This window comes from Argiope bruennichi, chromosome 7, assembly GCF_947563725.1.
Source record: "Argiope bruennichi chromosome 7, qqArgBrue1.1, whole genome shotgun sequence".
NCBI classification, from domain to species: Eukaryota; Metazoa; Arthropoda; class Arachnida; order Araneae; family Araneidae; genus Argiope; species Argiope bruennichi.
In genome coordinates, this window is record NC_079157.1 from 49426379 (window position 1) to 49443988 (window position 17610).

General features: G+C 28.5%; 1 protein-coding gene across 3 annotated transcripts in view; it reads right to left on the reverse strand.

Annotated features, from left to right (window-relative positions):
• LOC129976442 (transcription cofactor vestigial-like protein 2) overlaps positions 1 to 17610 on the reverse strand; it is a 110821-nt gene that overhangs the window by 66021 nt on the left and 27190 nt on the right. For all 3 annotated transcript variants that reach the window (XM_056090014.1, XM_056090013.1, XM_056090012.1), the window contains exon 2: positions 4599 to 4851. In XM_056090014.1, coding sequence (XP_055945989.1) covers positions 4599 to 4851 — 253 coding nt within the window. The remainder of the gene's footprint in view (positions 1 to 4598; positions 4852 to 17610) is intronic.

Here is a 17610-nt window from a genome sequence, read left to right on the forward strand (position 1 = left end):
ACAAAAGAGACGCGAAGGAGCATCTCCGGTGCTCTCCACTCACGCAATTAAAACGCGCGACGGAGCCGCAAAAGTAATTTGCCTTCGCCTCGACAGGTGCGGATGCTGAGGAGCCTGGTCTGATTTATCGCCCTCGAGAAGACAGGGGGAGGCGAGATGTGTCGAATTCTGAAAGATAGTAGCGCCCCCTCTTGGACTATGAGAAGCACGTGCCAGAACAGGATTCTTGGGGCAGTTCGCATTCGTCTCCCCCCACATTTTAATTTGAAATATTCCACTGTGAATTTTTGGATGGAGGTTCTTGTTTTTAGAGCATTTTCTTTCCGTGAAATCATTCTTCGGGCTGCAACTGCAAGGCTGAGATTTCAAGGAGTTTTGTGATGGTATGAAATGTGTCTGAGATCAACAACTTGCGGCTTTTCTAGTGTGGTAATGCGACAGTTGTTGTATAGAAAAAACTGAATATTAAAGCAAATTTTAGAGTTCTCTCCTATGCATTTTAACCAAAACTGTCATTTTTATACTTATGTCCCTAAGTCATTAAACGTCAAATGAGGGGTATCAATATACTTGTGGCAAAATATGTCCTTAATCCAAATCGAATCTTCTGTTCGTACTCAAAATTATTATTCATTAATCATTCAGTTATAAATAATCTATAACTTAGTGATTTCTCGTTTTCGCTTATTTCCCTTTATTGTTTTAATTCCCTAGATAGTTAGTTCCATTTACTAGTTGCATTCCTGTGAATAATTTTCTCAAAAAGCACTGACCATAATCAAAAGCGCCGGATTTGGTCAAGATGTGTCAAAAAGCACGGTAATTGGTCAATCACAGCTGAAGTTTATAATTATGGTGCTAATCTAGGGCGTGAAGGAGAACCAAGCCAAATTAAGTGGTATACTTAAAGCGTTCTAATAAAGGTGTTATCCTAGAGAACGCTTTGTATAGCATTGGCGTACAATAGTTACGAAATATTAACCTTTGGCGTGAAATAAGCATTTGGGGGGAATCTATCGTATGATCCTTGACAAGTCATTTAGTCATTAAACCATGGAATGCAATTAATAGTATTCGTAAATCGAATTTATGCTTTAGGAGCATTTTTCCAGACAAATTGAAATAAAAATATGAAACATAGCTACACTTGTAATCACAATTAACATATCTAATTTGATATATATTTAAATCATTACGTTTTTGAGCTATCTAGTTTATGTGTTTCTGAAAGTACAGTCTAACAGACAATCCGTACTTTTATCAAATCTGTTGTTGGCTATTGCTCAAAAATTGATAAGTTTACAGATTAAACTACAGATTTAAATCTGTGTTTCGAATTTTATCCATTTAACTCTCTCCGTTTTGCGATTATTGTATTATATTCGAATAGCCGGACAGGTATATTTCTCCTGAACAGTTCTTGCTCAAAATATGATAGAAATATGCAAATTTGGTATAAACACGTATACCGAATTCCATCTGTCTAGCTCAGAGCGTATTTGATTTAACTTTGTCATAGATTAGAAAAAAAGGCGGATATACAGCATAATGACAAAAATGTACTTTTAGAACTCAGAAAGACCTAAAACATGGTATTTTGTCAAAATCTCGAATTTGATTTTTTTGATAATTACAATATTTTCTCTAGTCTTCGTATATGAGGAAGTAAAAACAGACTTGTAGGTAAAATTTAAGCAAATTCATTATATTCTGAAACCCATAATATGACATTAGACAAAGTATTAAAAATCTTTAAAACAACAAACGAGTAAAAGATAATAAAATGAAGGTAAGGAAATAACAATTTCTTTAAGAATCAACTGAAGTAAGAGCGTTATAAATTTTTGTACTTTATTGCAATTATATATTTTCTCCTCAGTTTGCGTGATTTAGGAAAATATGGAATACGAATTTTGTCAGATTGTTTTAACTCTTCACTAATAAATTACTCTAGAAAATCTTCAAAACATTTGGGGTATTCGTCTCAGAGGCATTATCGGACTTCAGCTTACTAGGGAGCATTGACTAGATATCTGAATCTGAATAAATATCTAATGTTCCTATCTTTAAAATTATTTTCCTCATTTAATATTGTATACAATTTCTGCCCATATCTCTTTCAAAATTTTTATAGAAGGACCCTCAGTTTAAATGTGTTTAAAGAAAAGCGAGTTGGAATATTGATACATGATATCTGTTATTGTTATTTGTGTAATAATGAAGTTAAATTTCGAAAAGTGCGTGAAATATTGATAAAAACTAGATAGATTAGACACAATAATGATAATTTTTTCCAAGACGATTTTTTAATGATTATTTGGACTAAAATTTTATTTTTAAAACATAAAATTTATTTGACAAATAAACCAAAATTCTGTTGTAGTTTATAATGGCACTTACCATGGACAAACTCGCTGACGAAGTCAGCGATTTTAAGCCAAGGAAGCGTCTCTTATTTTAGTAGCGACAACAAGGGCCAAGAGTCGCGACCCCCGTTGTGCAAGAGTACGTCTTAGCTACTCACGTATCACATTCGCTTGCACAGCCCATTTTTACAGGGGGAGGGGGACATTCAGACATATTACAGATAGAGCAGATGAAGAACAACCATGCCCAAACCGGGACTCAAACCCAGAACGCCAGATCACGAGAAAGACGCGCTACCCCTATGCCACGACGGCGGTACCAAAATTCTTAATAATGTCAAAATAGATTTTCAATAGTAATTTATATTCTATCGTTAGTACCTAGAATTAAAAAAGAAATAATCTGATATGATAAATTATAGCTCATGGGGAAAAAAATCCCTCACGACAAGTTGGAAGGCAAAGAACGATTTCCTATCACTTAAGTTTCAAATTCCTTTCAATCCTCAGACAAAACCAATGAAACTTTACATATTGAAGCATCCATAGATTATGACATTGATATCGAATAATTCAACATTTACGGCAAAATAAGTATTTACCATAATTTTTCTTTCCACATATAAATAATCATAATCAAATTACAGCACAAGTAATTTCTGGGATTTTCTAACGCTGCCATTTTTTAAATATTATTGGCCAATAAATATTTCTGGTCCTTTATTTGTATTTAATGAATTTTCTTCAAGCTCTATTTCATCTTCAATAAAAAAATTAAAATTAAGGAAAAAAAGTAAGTCCAGCATTTTTTTTTATTTATTTATTTAAATATGGTAATACAGATCTTACTAAAATAGTCGAAATCACTTTTCAACCAATTAATTTCTAAACAGTTGAGGCCATAGAAAAACTTTAAATGCAAAGCTTTTTCTCTGAATGAGGCACTAATTCATCAAATATGAGTTATGGATTTATTTGATTACATAAAAAAATAGAAATATATTTATCCATTTTGTTTGAAAATTTTGGGTATTAGAGATCATGATCAGTGAAGATCTGCAAAAATTTTCTTAAAGTCGTGTCATTAAAACCATTATAATATTCAATCTTCTTATTTCCCTCACATCGCTATAAAAATAGAAATCACCCATTTGAAAAAAAAAAAAAAAACAAATTCAAATGGCTATCACAGTAGTTATTTACCTGCTAAGTAATTTTTTTTTTATCTCCCTGCGTGTCAATACGAGCTTGACTTTGATTCGGTGCTCATTTTATAATCATCTATAATCTCTTTTTCTTTTTGGGTTTGATACTAGTATTTTTTTCTTTAATTTTAATACAAAGGTTTCAAATTAGATAGGTTTAAAAAGAATATAAACAATGCAATAAAAATATAGTTAAAAAAAATAAACCCTTCTGTTGGCTCTTGAATTTCCTATTTATCTAACTTAAATATCATCTAATAATTCGAATTTATTTTGATGGCTTCAAAATCCAAACCTAAAATCATATAAATTCGTTTCTATTTTTGAATTCTTTTAATTAATTTAATAAATTCCCATCTTGTTGTTTTATATTACGTGGCAAAGTATTCCATCAAAATAATAACTTCTCTATTATTAAAAAGCTCTGATAAAGTTTGATTAGAAATATACAATTTATCTCGAAGCCTTATTGCATAGTCGTTATATTCAAAGTGCTACTAATATAATAAAAGGTAGCCAAATAATAACATTTATTTGCAATACAGTATTAGGAATAACTAAATAACTGTCATGCTGTTTATTTATTACAATTATTGCTATTTATCAAATTTAGTACATTTCATTCATTGTCATTATTATTATATTACTTGAAAATACTACGTCTTTAATACGTACTCTAAATATGAATTATTTATTATGACAGGTAAGATATTTTTTAAAGCTTTTCTTCAAATATTAGCTCAAAAATCGCTATTTTTCGCCTCTTGCTGCCTTTTCTTTTAGACCCACGTATTTTTTTTATTTTTTTTCTCCCCTCGAATTGGGATTGTAGCATCCATCAACCCGAATGAAATAAATTCTAATATACTAAGAGAGAGAAAAAAAATCATAGTAAGAAATAATTGCTCTGGTTTCAACAGTTATTTACCTAACCACACGAGCGATGTCTATCTGTCCAATCTATCAATCCAAACCGGTTCCTGAATGCCGGTAATTAGAAAACCGAGTAGACAGACAGAGAACTCACCTTTCGAGGAGTGTGAGGATGCTTTCGCTTCTGAGGGCTGTGGGGTGTACGAAGGGGCGACTTGACTGAGGGCTCGGGCGAAGTGCTCGTCCACCACCGAGGAAATGTCGCCGCTGTAATAAGTGAAGAGGACGCAGTTGGCCGACAGGTACTGCGCCTCCGCTTTCTCCGCACCCCCTTTGTCCTCAGTCGGAGGAGACGCGGAAGGCGCGGGACTGCTTCCTTCTACCTGAGGTTTCAATGCAGAAAACTTCTGAAAAGGGAATAAAAATAAATGCTTTACAACTAAAGATAAATAAACACTAATATATTTTCTTGAAAAATAACAGATAGAAATTTTCATTGTTTATACGTTATCACGCCGATTAGGTGTTTTGGTGTTATATGTTTCATGAAAAATTTTCACCATGTAAATCATTTTCATGATAATAGAAACATTACAATTATAGTACATAAAAAAATGAACTTTATTAAAATATTCAATAAAATTTCTAAATTTTGTAAAAAAAAAAAAAAAAAAAGGTTATATGAATTTGTGAGTAAGTAATATCTTATAAGAAATCAAAAGTATTTTCTTCCTCTTACGTTTAGTTGCTAATAGATATGTTTATCAAATAAGGAATACATTTGAGTCTAGCAAATCTAATGTTTATCATGTCAGTCGATAGATGCACAACTTGAAGAACGAACTTTAAATGAAATGGTGTTAATGGATTCGCAGAGGATTTCGCAGAATGGGAGATTTATAAAATTATTAAGCTGATATAAAAAGTGTGATCAACCGGCTCGTAAGCAATGCACACTTCCGATAATCTTATGCCTTCTTACAATGATTTCATGCGGTGACTCGATATAAGCAGTTTCAAAATCACCGCCGCAATTTTTTATTATCATTATTATTATTTTATAATACTACGAATATAATTCTCATGCAGAACTTGAAATAAGAATCTCAGCACTCGTGGCTTTCGCGGTCTATGAGGAACAAAAGATAAAATTATTTTGTCCATGAAACTCACTTAAAATGCATACAGAAGCTTTCACAAAATTCCTTTATGATAACATTTTCATATGAATTTCAATATAATGTGCTCCTGTCATAAATTTCGAACACTATGGAAAATCTTCCAGGAAGTCTATCAAAAATTTTCACACTTTAAAAGAGATAAGTAGATGAATTGTTTCTCAACGGGATTTCTTACCATTCTGTCAGTGCTTCGATCATCCATAAAATATCATTTTTTAAGGGTATGTTTTGAATTTAAATAGCGCGGCAGATTAATTGTGATTTAACTAAACCACGTTTATCGTTATCATAAGGCAAACTGACAGTGTAGACTAGTTAAAAACTCTGTATATGTTGCATAAAAAATAGCCTTAAAGAACTCTTAATATTATTATTGTTTCATCTACCTCGTTAAAATGTTTCAGAAAAAATGGAGATATTTTTTTTAAATAAGATAAGTTACAAAATAAAAGAGCACGTCTTTTATATCATCTTTCATTTGAAATTTTTAAAAGCAGTTGCCGATTTTTTTTAACCTGTTTAGTTTGAAAATGCATCGCAAATATTTTAAGCATTGATTCAGAAAGAAAAGCCACAGTATGAGAAAATAAGAATTTAGTATCCTTAATAGATGATCAACTAAACATCAAAATAAATCATTTAGAGAAAGAGGAAACTCATAAGACGTTATAATATTATTATTATGAAAATCTATCAATACAGAACCATATTAAATTTACGACATTCTATGTATTGATCTTAATTTCTTTTCAAAATATGCACAAAAATCCTTTCCTTATAAAGTTGTTTCCTCACCTTTACCTTCTAATTTAATTCATAACAATAAAACTAAAAGAAGTTAAATTGCATTGAATCCAAATTAGATACAGTAAGCTGTGATTAGAAAGGATAAAGAAAACATGCTTTTTAAAAATATTTTAAATAACATTTTATTAAAAATTAATATTAGAAGAAAATCTGGTTAAAGAGCAGAAAAGCATCTACGTATAGGTAGGAATTTTGTAAAATATTAAGAAAAAAAAATGTCCTCAGTAATAATGGCTATCTTGTTTTCTTTGAAATTCCCTCGCTCCAAACACTCTCAAATGTACTGGAAAACTTTTAATTTAATGAATACAATTTATACAATAAAGTTGCATTAACTTGTGAAACATTACTTATTAAATAGGAATGATTTTGGAGGATGAAGTTGAAAGGGAGGGAAACAAAGGAGGAACCTACGCTTTAGCACCACTGCAGAAGTCCAAAAATTTGAACATCTGTAGCGGTGCTAAAGCGAAAGCAAAAATTTGTCTGTAAAAGCCTACGCAGATAAATTTTCCGCATCACTATCGCTTTTTTATGAATTAATGGATGGTTATTTTCATTTGGTATAATTAATGAGCTGTTGGTTTAAACAAATGATCACCGTTTCCTAATAAATCTCATATATCTTAATCAAAATTTTAAATCGTGAAAAGGGCATTTTCTTCTACAGAGGGCAATTTTTGCTCATCTTTGTTTTAACACGTATCTTATATCAGAAATAAGAAAAAACAGTAACATGTCTTCAATAAAAATATGATGAAAATCTCACAGAAGGAAAAATTGGACTAGTACAAATCGTCGCTGCAACAATGAAGTAATTACCAATTGAAAAATCTAACATTTAATATTATTGAGAAGCCTGGCAAATCATAAAATATCTAAAATTTTGCTATTATCTAATTAGGTGAGATAATCATTGAATAAATAAAAGTGTAAGAGATATAAGTCATCTGAGAATGTTCATTCTCAGAATTCATTGCATTCGTTATTATCCCTTTAATACTGAGCCTCTATTTGCAAACAAAGCTTTTCTAAGGCAAAATGCCTCAGAAAGGTTAAAAAAATAAACTTAATTCTGAATTTAATTCAAATAATGTAAGGATTCATTTATAAAATGGGTTGTGCAACCATAAGCAATCGTTAAAATTTTGCAATTAATTTAAAAAATCCAAATATTATTACGGAAAATTCTATATATACATAAAGCATTGTGTACGTAGCATAGAAATATCTCTTATTACTTATTGACGAATGGCAACAGTCAGATTTAAACACACCATCATACAAATTTCAGACTACTTTACGTTCATTGAATGTTTTTATAATCGCATTGAATTAAAAGCAACATTTAACTAATTAAGGGAGCTGCAAAATATTGTTAAAAAGGTTCTTAATCATATTCACCTTGTCGCCAGCAAATCCAAACAATTAAATGGAAGTTATAAAAGAATTCTAGAAACGGATTTTAGGCAAATAGTTTAAATGAGCGCCAAAATAGACTTTACCATCGGCAGATTGATAATACTTGCCTATAAAAATTGCTGTTCAAATGTTCCAAAAATGATCTTCGTATTATCTTAAAACTAAAAAAAATATCTTTCTAATGACATCAATTCCATATCCGTACATTTTTCTTTTAATTTTAATATCATTTTTAATTCAATTTTGATGCAATCGGCAACAAGGCGTTTAAATACTATTATGGAATTGAAATTCATCCATTTAATCATTCAGTACAATCCTTTAAACTCAATAGTAGGATTTTCACTTCCACTTTCATTCCGTAATCCACGCACTTCTTAATTTGCATAAACTGATTTAACTGAATTCATATTTTTTAATCTTGTCGCATAACAAGATGAATTTTTTAAAAGATGCATTCCATATTAATCATTTAACAGTTTAAAAAGTCAATAATTTAGGCCACCAAAGGCAATTAGTAATTAAAAATGCATTAAAAATTATTCGTTCTTTGATGGATTGAATATTGCCTTTCTCTTAAAAGAATAAATCAACCAGAAATGAAAAAATCAGATTTTATTCATGTTTTATTTATTAAAAGGCCATATGAAAATCTTAAGTTCATTTTCAAATTTAACATGCGTAATGATCCTTCTATTGTTCATATAAAAATTCTTGCAAAGACTCTTTTTTTTTTCCATCACTTTTGTGCACCATTAGAAAATTTAACCTGAAATTATACGATGATACTCGTTGATTTTTTTTTTATTTCATGATCTGTATTACAATGTGTTCTTATAGTGTACTAAAATATGTTATAGTAAATCGAATTAGAACCATGATTAGTGAAAGCAACCTTCAAAAAGCAAAATGTTACAAAATAAAGATTTTGCATTCTGTAATTAATCGAGCTGAAAACTCGTACTTCCAAACGTTAATAAACTTGAAAGGATAAAATTAATCTTATAATAAAATATTGAATTAAATCTTAAGAAGTTCCATTTTATGTTTTTAGTATATTACCTATGTAAATTAGAGCATCGTATGTAATCAGACAGAATAAAAATCTGAAATGCAAAAATAAAAAAAATCGTTATAGCTGGATGGCAATGAAAGTTTTTGAACTGCTGCTTACGATCAACTTCATTTTGTAAAATCTGTCATATCAACATATAATGATTTATATTATGTTAAACTTCCAATAAGTATTGAAAACAGATAAGTACAGCATAAATATTTGGAACACTCTTCCCTTGGCATTTTCGTATACATGAACAATGTGGCGCATTTGTGTTTAGCTACATAGTATATGGAAGAAAATTCGTTTTAAATTAATACCTCCCAATGTTGAGCACCTTTCTACAAGTTTTCATACAGGTCTACAATTCGAATGAAATTTTAAATTGATATCAATATATCATCATCATTTAATATCAATTTAATATTAATATGAAAAAATATGAAATTTTTGCTTGAAATACCTGAAAAGGGTAGAGGAAGTTATTATTTTTCTTTTTTCTGACTTATAAATGAAGCATACAAAAAGAAAATGAAACAATCGCAAAAAGATTTCAATTTGAGGTTTCGAGATGAATCTCCACATTTCACCCACCCACCCCCTCAGAGTCTGAAAAACACACATTTTTCGTAATATGTCTGTCTGCAAGCACGATAATTCAAAAAACGCTTTGAGCAAGACGGATCGAATTTGATATATGGACAAATTTTGAACGAAATATATATAAAAAAAAGTCTACCAGTCAGGCTATTCGAGTACAAGTGAATTCTATAAAATGTAAGGAACTAGTTAATTAAAATTTGGTGTGCCCTTTCCCGTATCTTAAATATAGATTTTTTATCAAATTTAGAATCAAATTTGTCATATCACTGAAATCACTGAAATTCGGTGACTACAGTTTTAGTTCCGGGTCAAATTTGTTTCAGTTGGTCGGAAAAAATCTTATGCAAAGTACATATTCGTCTAATAGAATCCGCAAAAATACTAGATTTACACTGAAGATCTATTAAATAATTATTATTTGTCAATGTCTTCAAGGTAATCTCGACCTTAATCAAGATCTAACATTTTGTGCGGGAAACAGAGAAACCTTTTTTGGAGAGTATGCGAGAAAGTTTCGGGGAAAGCACTCCTGTTTTCTTCTTCTCTCTGCAGTAGTTAACAGCCTGCAAAATATCTTAATAACTCATCATGTGTGTAAATATAGTTATTTCTCTGTGTTTCTTATAGATTAAGGTAAGTTATCATTAAACTTTAAACAATTGACGTGTTCAATATCAGGAATAACGAAGGAAATAATATCCATATCATAAATTCTCCCAAGTGAAATGTTGAATTGTGATCTTTAAAAGAAACAGCATTAATGAATGCATTAATGAATGAAATTACAAAATGAGTTCCAATACTCTGCTCTTTTAACAACTAGCATAAAAAAAGCAAAATACTTTTGAAATTTCAGAAAATAGATAAAAGTCGATTAAAAAGTAAATGGCAAAGAAAAAGCAATTGGCATGTTAACTTGATATTCAATCTCAAGAACCAACTTCCAGTATACCACTTAAAATTGAAAAATACAAAAAAAACAAAATTTTCATTTCTTGCTTAAGTTATCTTTGCATATATTGTATCTTCATTATTTGTCGTTTCTAAAATAATATCTATACATTTATTTTGTGCATCTTTGCTTTTTCATCTGCATTATTTGATTTATAAAAAAATAGAATATAAATTTATTTTTAAGCATCCGTAATTCAATATGAATATAACAATTTTTTTTCTCTATACAAACGTTTAAATTTATAGTAAAATTTTGTAATATATTTTATTAATATACAAATATTAAAGTTATATATATAAATTTATTTGATCACATTTCTTTTCATTACATTCTTGTGGCAATAACAATGAATGCTGTAATTTTCCAGACATTCAAATTTTCTATCACTAAAATTTGCTTATTATAAATTAACTTACAGGCAACAATAAATACTTCATTAGGGCTATAATTACTGCAATTTTTTCATTTTACCTTCTAATTAAAGGTAAGGTGGGATCATTTCATTTATCAGTTCTCTATAAATCCTTTCTTGGTTTCATTCGTCTTTTTCTTTTGGATTAAAATGGTTTTAATTATTCTATGCCATATAAAGAATTTAAGTATTTTCTATCTATTCTGATTAGAAATACTTAATTTTTCTTAAATAGGGAAGAATAAGTTTGAAAAAATACTTAAAAGTATTGATTAAAAAAAATTTTTTTCTATAAAAAATTTCTATATATATATATATTGTAAAATATTTTCGTTGAACATAAATTATTGCTGCGAAGCAAATATCACAGAATCTTCACTTAAAGACCTGAATTAAATACTAAATGTCTGAATTTATTTATATGTGAATGGATTTTAAAGACGAATATATTTTTTAAATGTGCATTTTATTAACATTACTAACAAAATTACTTTTGGAAATTTGCTTTAATTAAAAAAACGTTTTAATTTAATTAAAACAAGTTTGATATGTAATTATATTTTTGATAAGATTACCGAGTGCTTTGAAATATCTTCAAAAATTATACTTCACGTTTTAACCTTATTTTTACATTTGTGAGAGACATAACAATAGCATGCCAGTGATAAAGGGAGAGAAAATAACTGATACTTATTGCTGTTTTATTAACCTCTCCTCTCTTCCTCATCTTTAAGCAACAATTTAAAAGCATCTTTAGCTAAAAAAAAAAAAAAAAAAAAAGTAATTGCGACTTGTTGCATTTGCACATGTACAAAAGATAACAGCTGAGAGGTACGGAGAAAAAAAAAATGCATTTCGTCTAGGTTTCTTTTTAGTGCTATTGTTCCTCTGATGTGCGAATAAAATGAAAAAAAAAAAAAAAAAAAAGATCTAAAGCTAAAGGATAGAGACAGATATTCGGGAAACTATGTAAAGTTTTTTTAAGGGGAAGGGGGAAATATTTGGTTGGTGTAAAAATAATTGTGGTTGTAACAAACATATAGTTTTGCTATCTTTTTCCGATCTCATACATTCCATTAAAAGTGTAAAATAAATAATCCAAAAACAATTTTCAGCCGAGTTTGAAATTTGCATGTATCACGACATGTTTAAACTTCTACCTGCAAATTTAAAATATATGATTTTCGAGGGAAAAAAACGTGTTTTTCAATCTCTCAAAAAGAAAAAAGAAATCTTTCAATTTCACAAAGTTTTTATTTTGAATGTTTTTGTTTTTACGATATCATTCATTTGCTATTCCTTGCATTTTACCTTTTCTTTGACTAGTCATGGAATAATAATAATGAATATTATTTATAATTTCTCTACAAAGTTTCCATAATAAAAGCTCCAGTAATCCACAAAAAGATTGGCTACCCAATAGTCATCAAATTATCAATGTAAATACAGAAAATAAATGAAACAATATCGCAGATTAAGCTTAGAAATATCGATGATAGTCTTTATTACTAAAATAGAAAAAATACTTTATAGATGAATCGTCTAAAATATCTCTGTGGAAAAAAAAATAAGTATATTACAAAAACTACAGATGAATAAATTATCTTCTATAGTAAAAAAAAAAATTTTTTAAAAATTAAAAAATGCCGTATTTTCATGATTTCCCCAAAAACTTCCAAATGGTAATAAGAATAAAAACAAAGCGAAACATTACTAAACAAAAATAAAACTGTTGCATAGAAAAATAACAAATTTTCTGCTATATTAGGACTTTTTGGACTATAAAACTGACTTAAGCAAGAGAATGTGCTACTAATGTATAATTAAAATTTTACTAACATATAATAAAACTAACCAACTATAATAAAAATTAACCATTATTGCTAATGTCTGATAAAAATTAACTATTGAATCTGGGCCAGTGTTTATCTGTTGTAAATACATGCTAAGGAAAAAAAGCCTCTAATATTACATCGTATATTTTTCGAATTTTATATTAAATTTCTTAAGATGTTTTAGAGTCTTCGACCATAATTACAATAATAATTAATTAATATTAAAGATGTCGAATAAATAACATTTCGTGTCTCACTATTTTTCACCTACATGTAATGCCTCCATAGAGGATTTGACAATATATATTTGCCATGGGAAAAAATAAAATTTCTAAATTGATACTTTTTAAGAGACAGTATTTAGAAAAATATATCTGCATTCGCATATAAGAAGTCTTACGAAATAAAAGCAAAAGCAAAATTGGTTTAAGAAACAAAACTTAATTTAAGCTTTGGCAAAAAAGTGCAAATGATATGTGTAACTAAAAAATAAAATTGGTTCAATTTTTCAACTGGAAAGAAAAGAAAAGAAATTACTATAAATTTTGTTCAAAATAGATATGAAAGATTGTTTAAAATTAGAAAATAGCTGTTCGGAATGAAATTTGTCACTGAAAATTTATTTTTTAAATTTTGAATGATGTGTAAATAATTTTTGTCCAATCATATGCTCTGAAGTTATGAAGAAAACCGTAAAATCATTTTACTCGTAACTTTTCACCGGTTTTAGGAGAATGTAACAAGTTTTTAATAGTGAAGTTAATAATTGTAAGTGCTAAAAATCATGTGTCAAATTTGTTCAATTACGTCAATAACTGTAGAATTGTATAAGGTTTAAATAAACAAACAAACGGTCATTCATTATTATATATACATATATATATATATATATATATATATATATATATATATATATATATATATATATATATATATATATATATTAAATAGAGATCTTATAATTATATGCGAAGAAATCTAACTTCCTTACGGATAATTGTGTGTTTGAGAAATAATCGGCAAAATTCCTTGAATTCTAAACATAGTACAGCGACACCTCATTCAATTCCATAAGGAGTCTGCAAATTTAATAATCTATCTTGCGTTTGTTTGTTGCTTTGAAATACAAAAGTACTATGCTTATTGTATTTCAAAACAACAAATACAATAGATGAATTCAAATATTGACTACAAATACATTTTGAAAAAAGAATATAAATAAATAGATAAATAATTATGACATTTTCAATTTTTTTTAAAATGTGTATGCACATATTTCAAATAATCATTATAAAAGCACATTTCAGAATCGCAATCGTTCGAACATTGAACACCATTTTTAGAAATATTTAGATTGCTATATTAAATCAGTTTTGTCTTAGGTGAGATAGGATGAAATATTATTTTGTTTGTTTGCATTCAATTAAAATTCTGCAGAATATTTGGGATATATTTGATTTTCACGCACGCTTTTGACGTAAGAATTACACTGAGGCTTGATATAATTCATAAGTTTATAAACATGATAATAGGAGTTTGACAAATCTAAAACTACCAAAGGTCTAAATATTTCACACACAATACAAGATAAAACCATATCAATCGTTGAACATTTCGTCAGTCGATACATTTTAACCCTCACTTTTTATAGAAACTCATAATGATCAAATACAGTCAAGCAAAAATTGTGCACAAATACTTATCGAGTGAAGTAACAGAAAAGAATGCATTCATATTTTGAGAAGATTATTATCAAATTGATTTTATTACTGCTCGTGTACATAATATACAAAGATAAAGCATTGTAATTGTTAAAAATAAAAATCAGTCTCGAGAATTTCCATCCTTGATGAATCTCCACGTTTCAATCTTCCCTCTATCCGAAAAACGCATTTTTAGAATTATGCTAGTCTCTGAACACAATAACTCAAAAGGATTTTAAGTTAGAACGATGATATTTGGTACTTGCATCAGATTAAAGATTTCTATAAAATTTTGGACAAAATTCATTCAAATGAAATTTATTAGTCTTTATGTCCAAATGCAATAACACGACTACTACAAAACATATTTAGGAAGATAAATAAAATTTAGCAGACACTCTTATCAACGTTCTGTGCATTCGCATGCTTATATGTATACGCGATAAATTCGATAAATAAAATTTAGATGTGATCTTATTATTAACATTGAAATTCTCTGTCAGATTTTCGTGTCAATGCAAGTGAAAATAAATACCTGCAAAATATAATTTTCCTTTGCCCCGGTACATTTATTAAGGAATAAATGAGAAAGCTTCGGTGAGAACTTGTTTTATCATAAGTTTCTGTTTCTATAAAGTTGGTTAGAGTAGTTTTTCAATCATAAGGTGTGCTTTTCGATAAGAAAGGATAAAGTATGTAGACAACATGCCATAACTATTTTTAAACGTAAAAAGCATAAGAACCGATAAGTTAGAGCATTACATAATAAAGCAAAGATTACAAAAAGAATTCATTATTGATGCAGCAGATGCATATGTATTTCTTTTATCACAAAAAAAATACTTTGTTAATTGATCTTTAGCAGCAATGTAAAACTAAAAAACAAGTGTAATGATATAACCATTGATAAATAAATAATAAACAAAACCTAGTTGATCTAAAAGAAAAAAAAATATTTTTTCTTTTAGTCTGCACATGTTGCAGTTATTACCAGCATAGAAATAAAGCAAAAGCTATTCGTTTCCTACAGTGTTTTAAAACTCTTGATTCGTTTTTTACCATTAACTATTTTGTTTCTGGAGTTGAAATATATATTCGATTACCGGAAGTAACGCTATTAAGCATACAAACAGTCATTGATATTGCTTTTCAGATGTGCATTCATTTGTGTAAAAAAATGACATCTCGTCAGTTGTTTCTTATTTTGTTTGTTTTACTTAGCGTGTATGTTTTCTTTCTCAAAACAGCTGTAACTTTTACGCACACAAAACAAACACGCTCAGTAAACGTTTACATTTTATAAGGTTTTATTTCATCGACCAATTTTGCAGTTAATCAATAAGAAAGTGGTCTTTCTTAAAAAAGGTTCACATTACCGATTAAGTTGTTTAAGTCAGCCCCATTATCTACCATCAATAGTTTCTAATTTTAAAAGAATGCTTCAGATTTTCAGCCCCATCAAAAATTCTGTTCCAGTAAAAACATATTTCTTATGCAATCAGATTCATTCCTAACATCATTAACTCTACAAACAAAATTTTAAATTATGCGCATAGTAATCCTAACAGAATCTTCATTGCTATTTCTGGCAGACAGATAAACGATAATGAGCACTGGATGGATTCCCATAATTTACTTTAACTATTTTCCACTTTTTCCTTTTCTGCAGGAATCTGATTGGCTGCCTAAATCACGAGATTCTGTTTCACAAATCGCCTGTAAGTTATAGATATAGATAAAGACCTCCTTTTCATAACTGCATAACAAAAATCTGTATAAAGATAACAATTATATTTGTTACCGCGAATATTTGTATAAAAACTACTGCTTGCATAACGTAGCATTGGTGATGAATTATAACTCGTAGATTTCCATCGTCGGGTTTTTATTTTGATTTTTATTTGTAAATGATATGGAAAAAAAGAACAACTTATCATGAAACGCCATCACTGACATTGTATATAATTCAGATTTTTTTTTCGTAACATTAACAGCAAAATCTTTCTCGTAGATGATTACTACTGTTGCTTTAATATATTAAATTGCCTTTGGCTTCATGAAGATGATAAAATGAAAAGTTATTTAGTGATTATGTTGTTGATAATAACAGCTAGTCTCTTGCCACCTATTTTCAACTTAGTATTCAGAAATGAAAGAGGAAAAGCATCCGGCATATCTATTTCAACATTAACTTGTAATGTGACGCATTTAATAAGATATTTACAAATAAATAGCAAATAAAATGTAAAATTTCTGAAGACGGTGTGTTTCATGTGAAGGTAATTATATTAAAAACGCCTCACGAAAACGGGTTGCTTTTCATTTGAGTCACATGAAATTTTTTCTTAATGAAATGCTTAGAGTTATATCTGCAAACTTTAATGATTAAAAGATAGAAATGTAATCATATGTAATCATTTGAAAGATGAAAATTAAAACTCACTTAGAATCTAAAAGAATTTCGGTTTGAAAAATAGAATTTGTGATTTCTTTTAAAATGTTTTATTCAACTAATTTATGTGCAAATATATTTCTACCTAAAATTAATTTAATCACCTAATTAGATAATAACTCCTATTTGGGATATTTTTTTATATTTTTATCCTAATAAGAATGTTAAAGATACCTGAGATGTTTAAGCGACTTAGAGATTTTTTTAAACATTTTGTAAACTAAAACTTAGTTGTTCGTTACCCGAATCAGACACGTCACTTAATTTGATAATTTTTTAAAAATAAGAATGAAAACAGTAAAATCAATATGAAATGATAAAAATGCGTTTGATTCAATATGAATATAAACAAACAAAGAAAATTTGGAGCTGTATTCCTACACTTTTTCTTAGAACAGGAACACAGAAGAGCGTTTCGTATTTTTTAGTAATATTAAATGGCGAGTTGTTGTTGTTATTGTTAGTTTCGGTTTTATGGCACAAGAATTAGATCCGTCAAGCTGCCCCAGTTATATGGTAGAAAGAAGGAACAAATGATTTATTATATGCTGATATGGTACACATAAGACAGCGGGAAAGAACAGTAGTGAGATAATATTTTTAAATTGTTAATTATATAAGATAAAAATTTTAAGATAAATTAGTACTTTAATAAGTATTTATTATTTACCAAATACTTATTAGTACTTAAATTAATACTTAGATAAATTAGTACTTAAAATAATTTTCTAGACCAAAC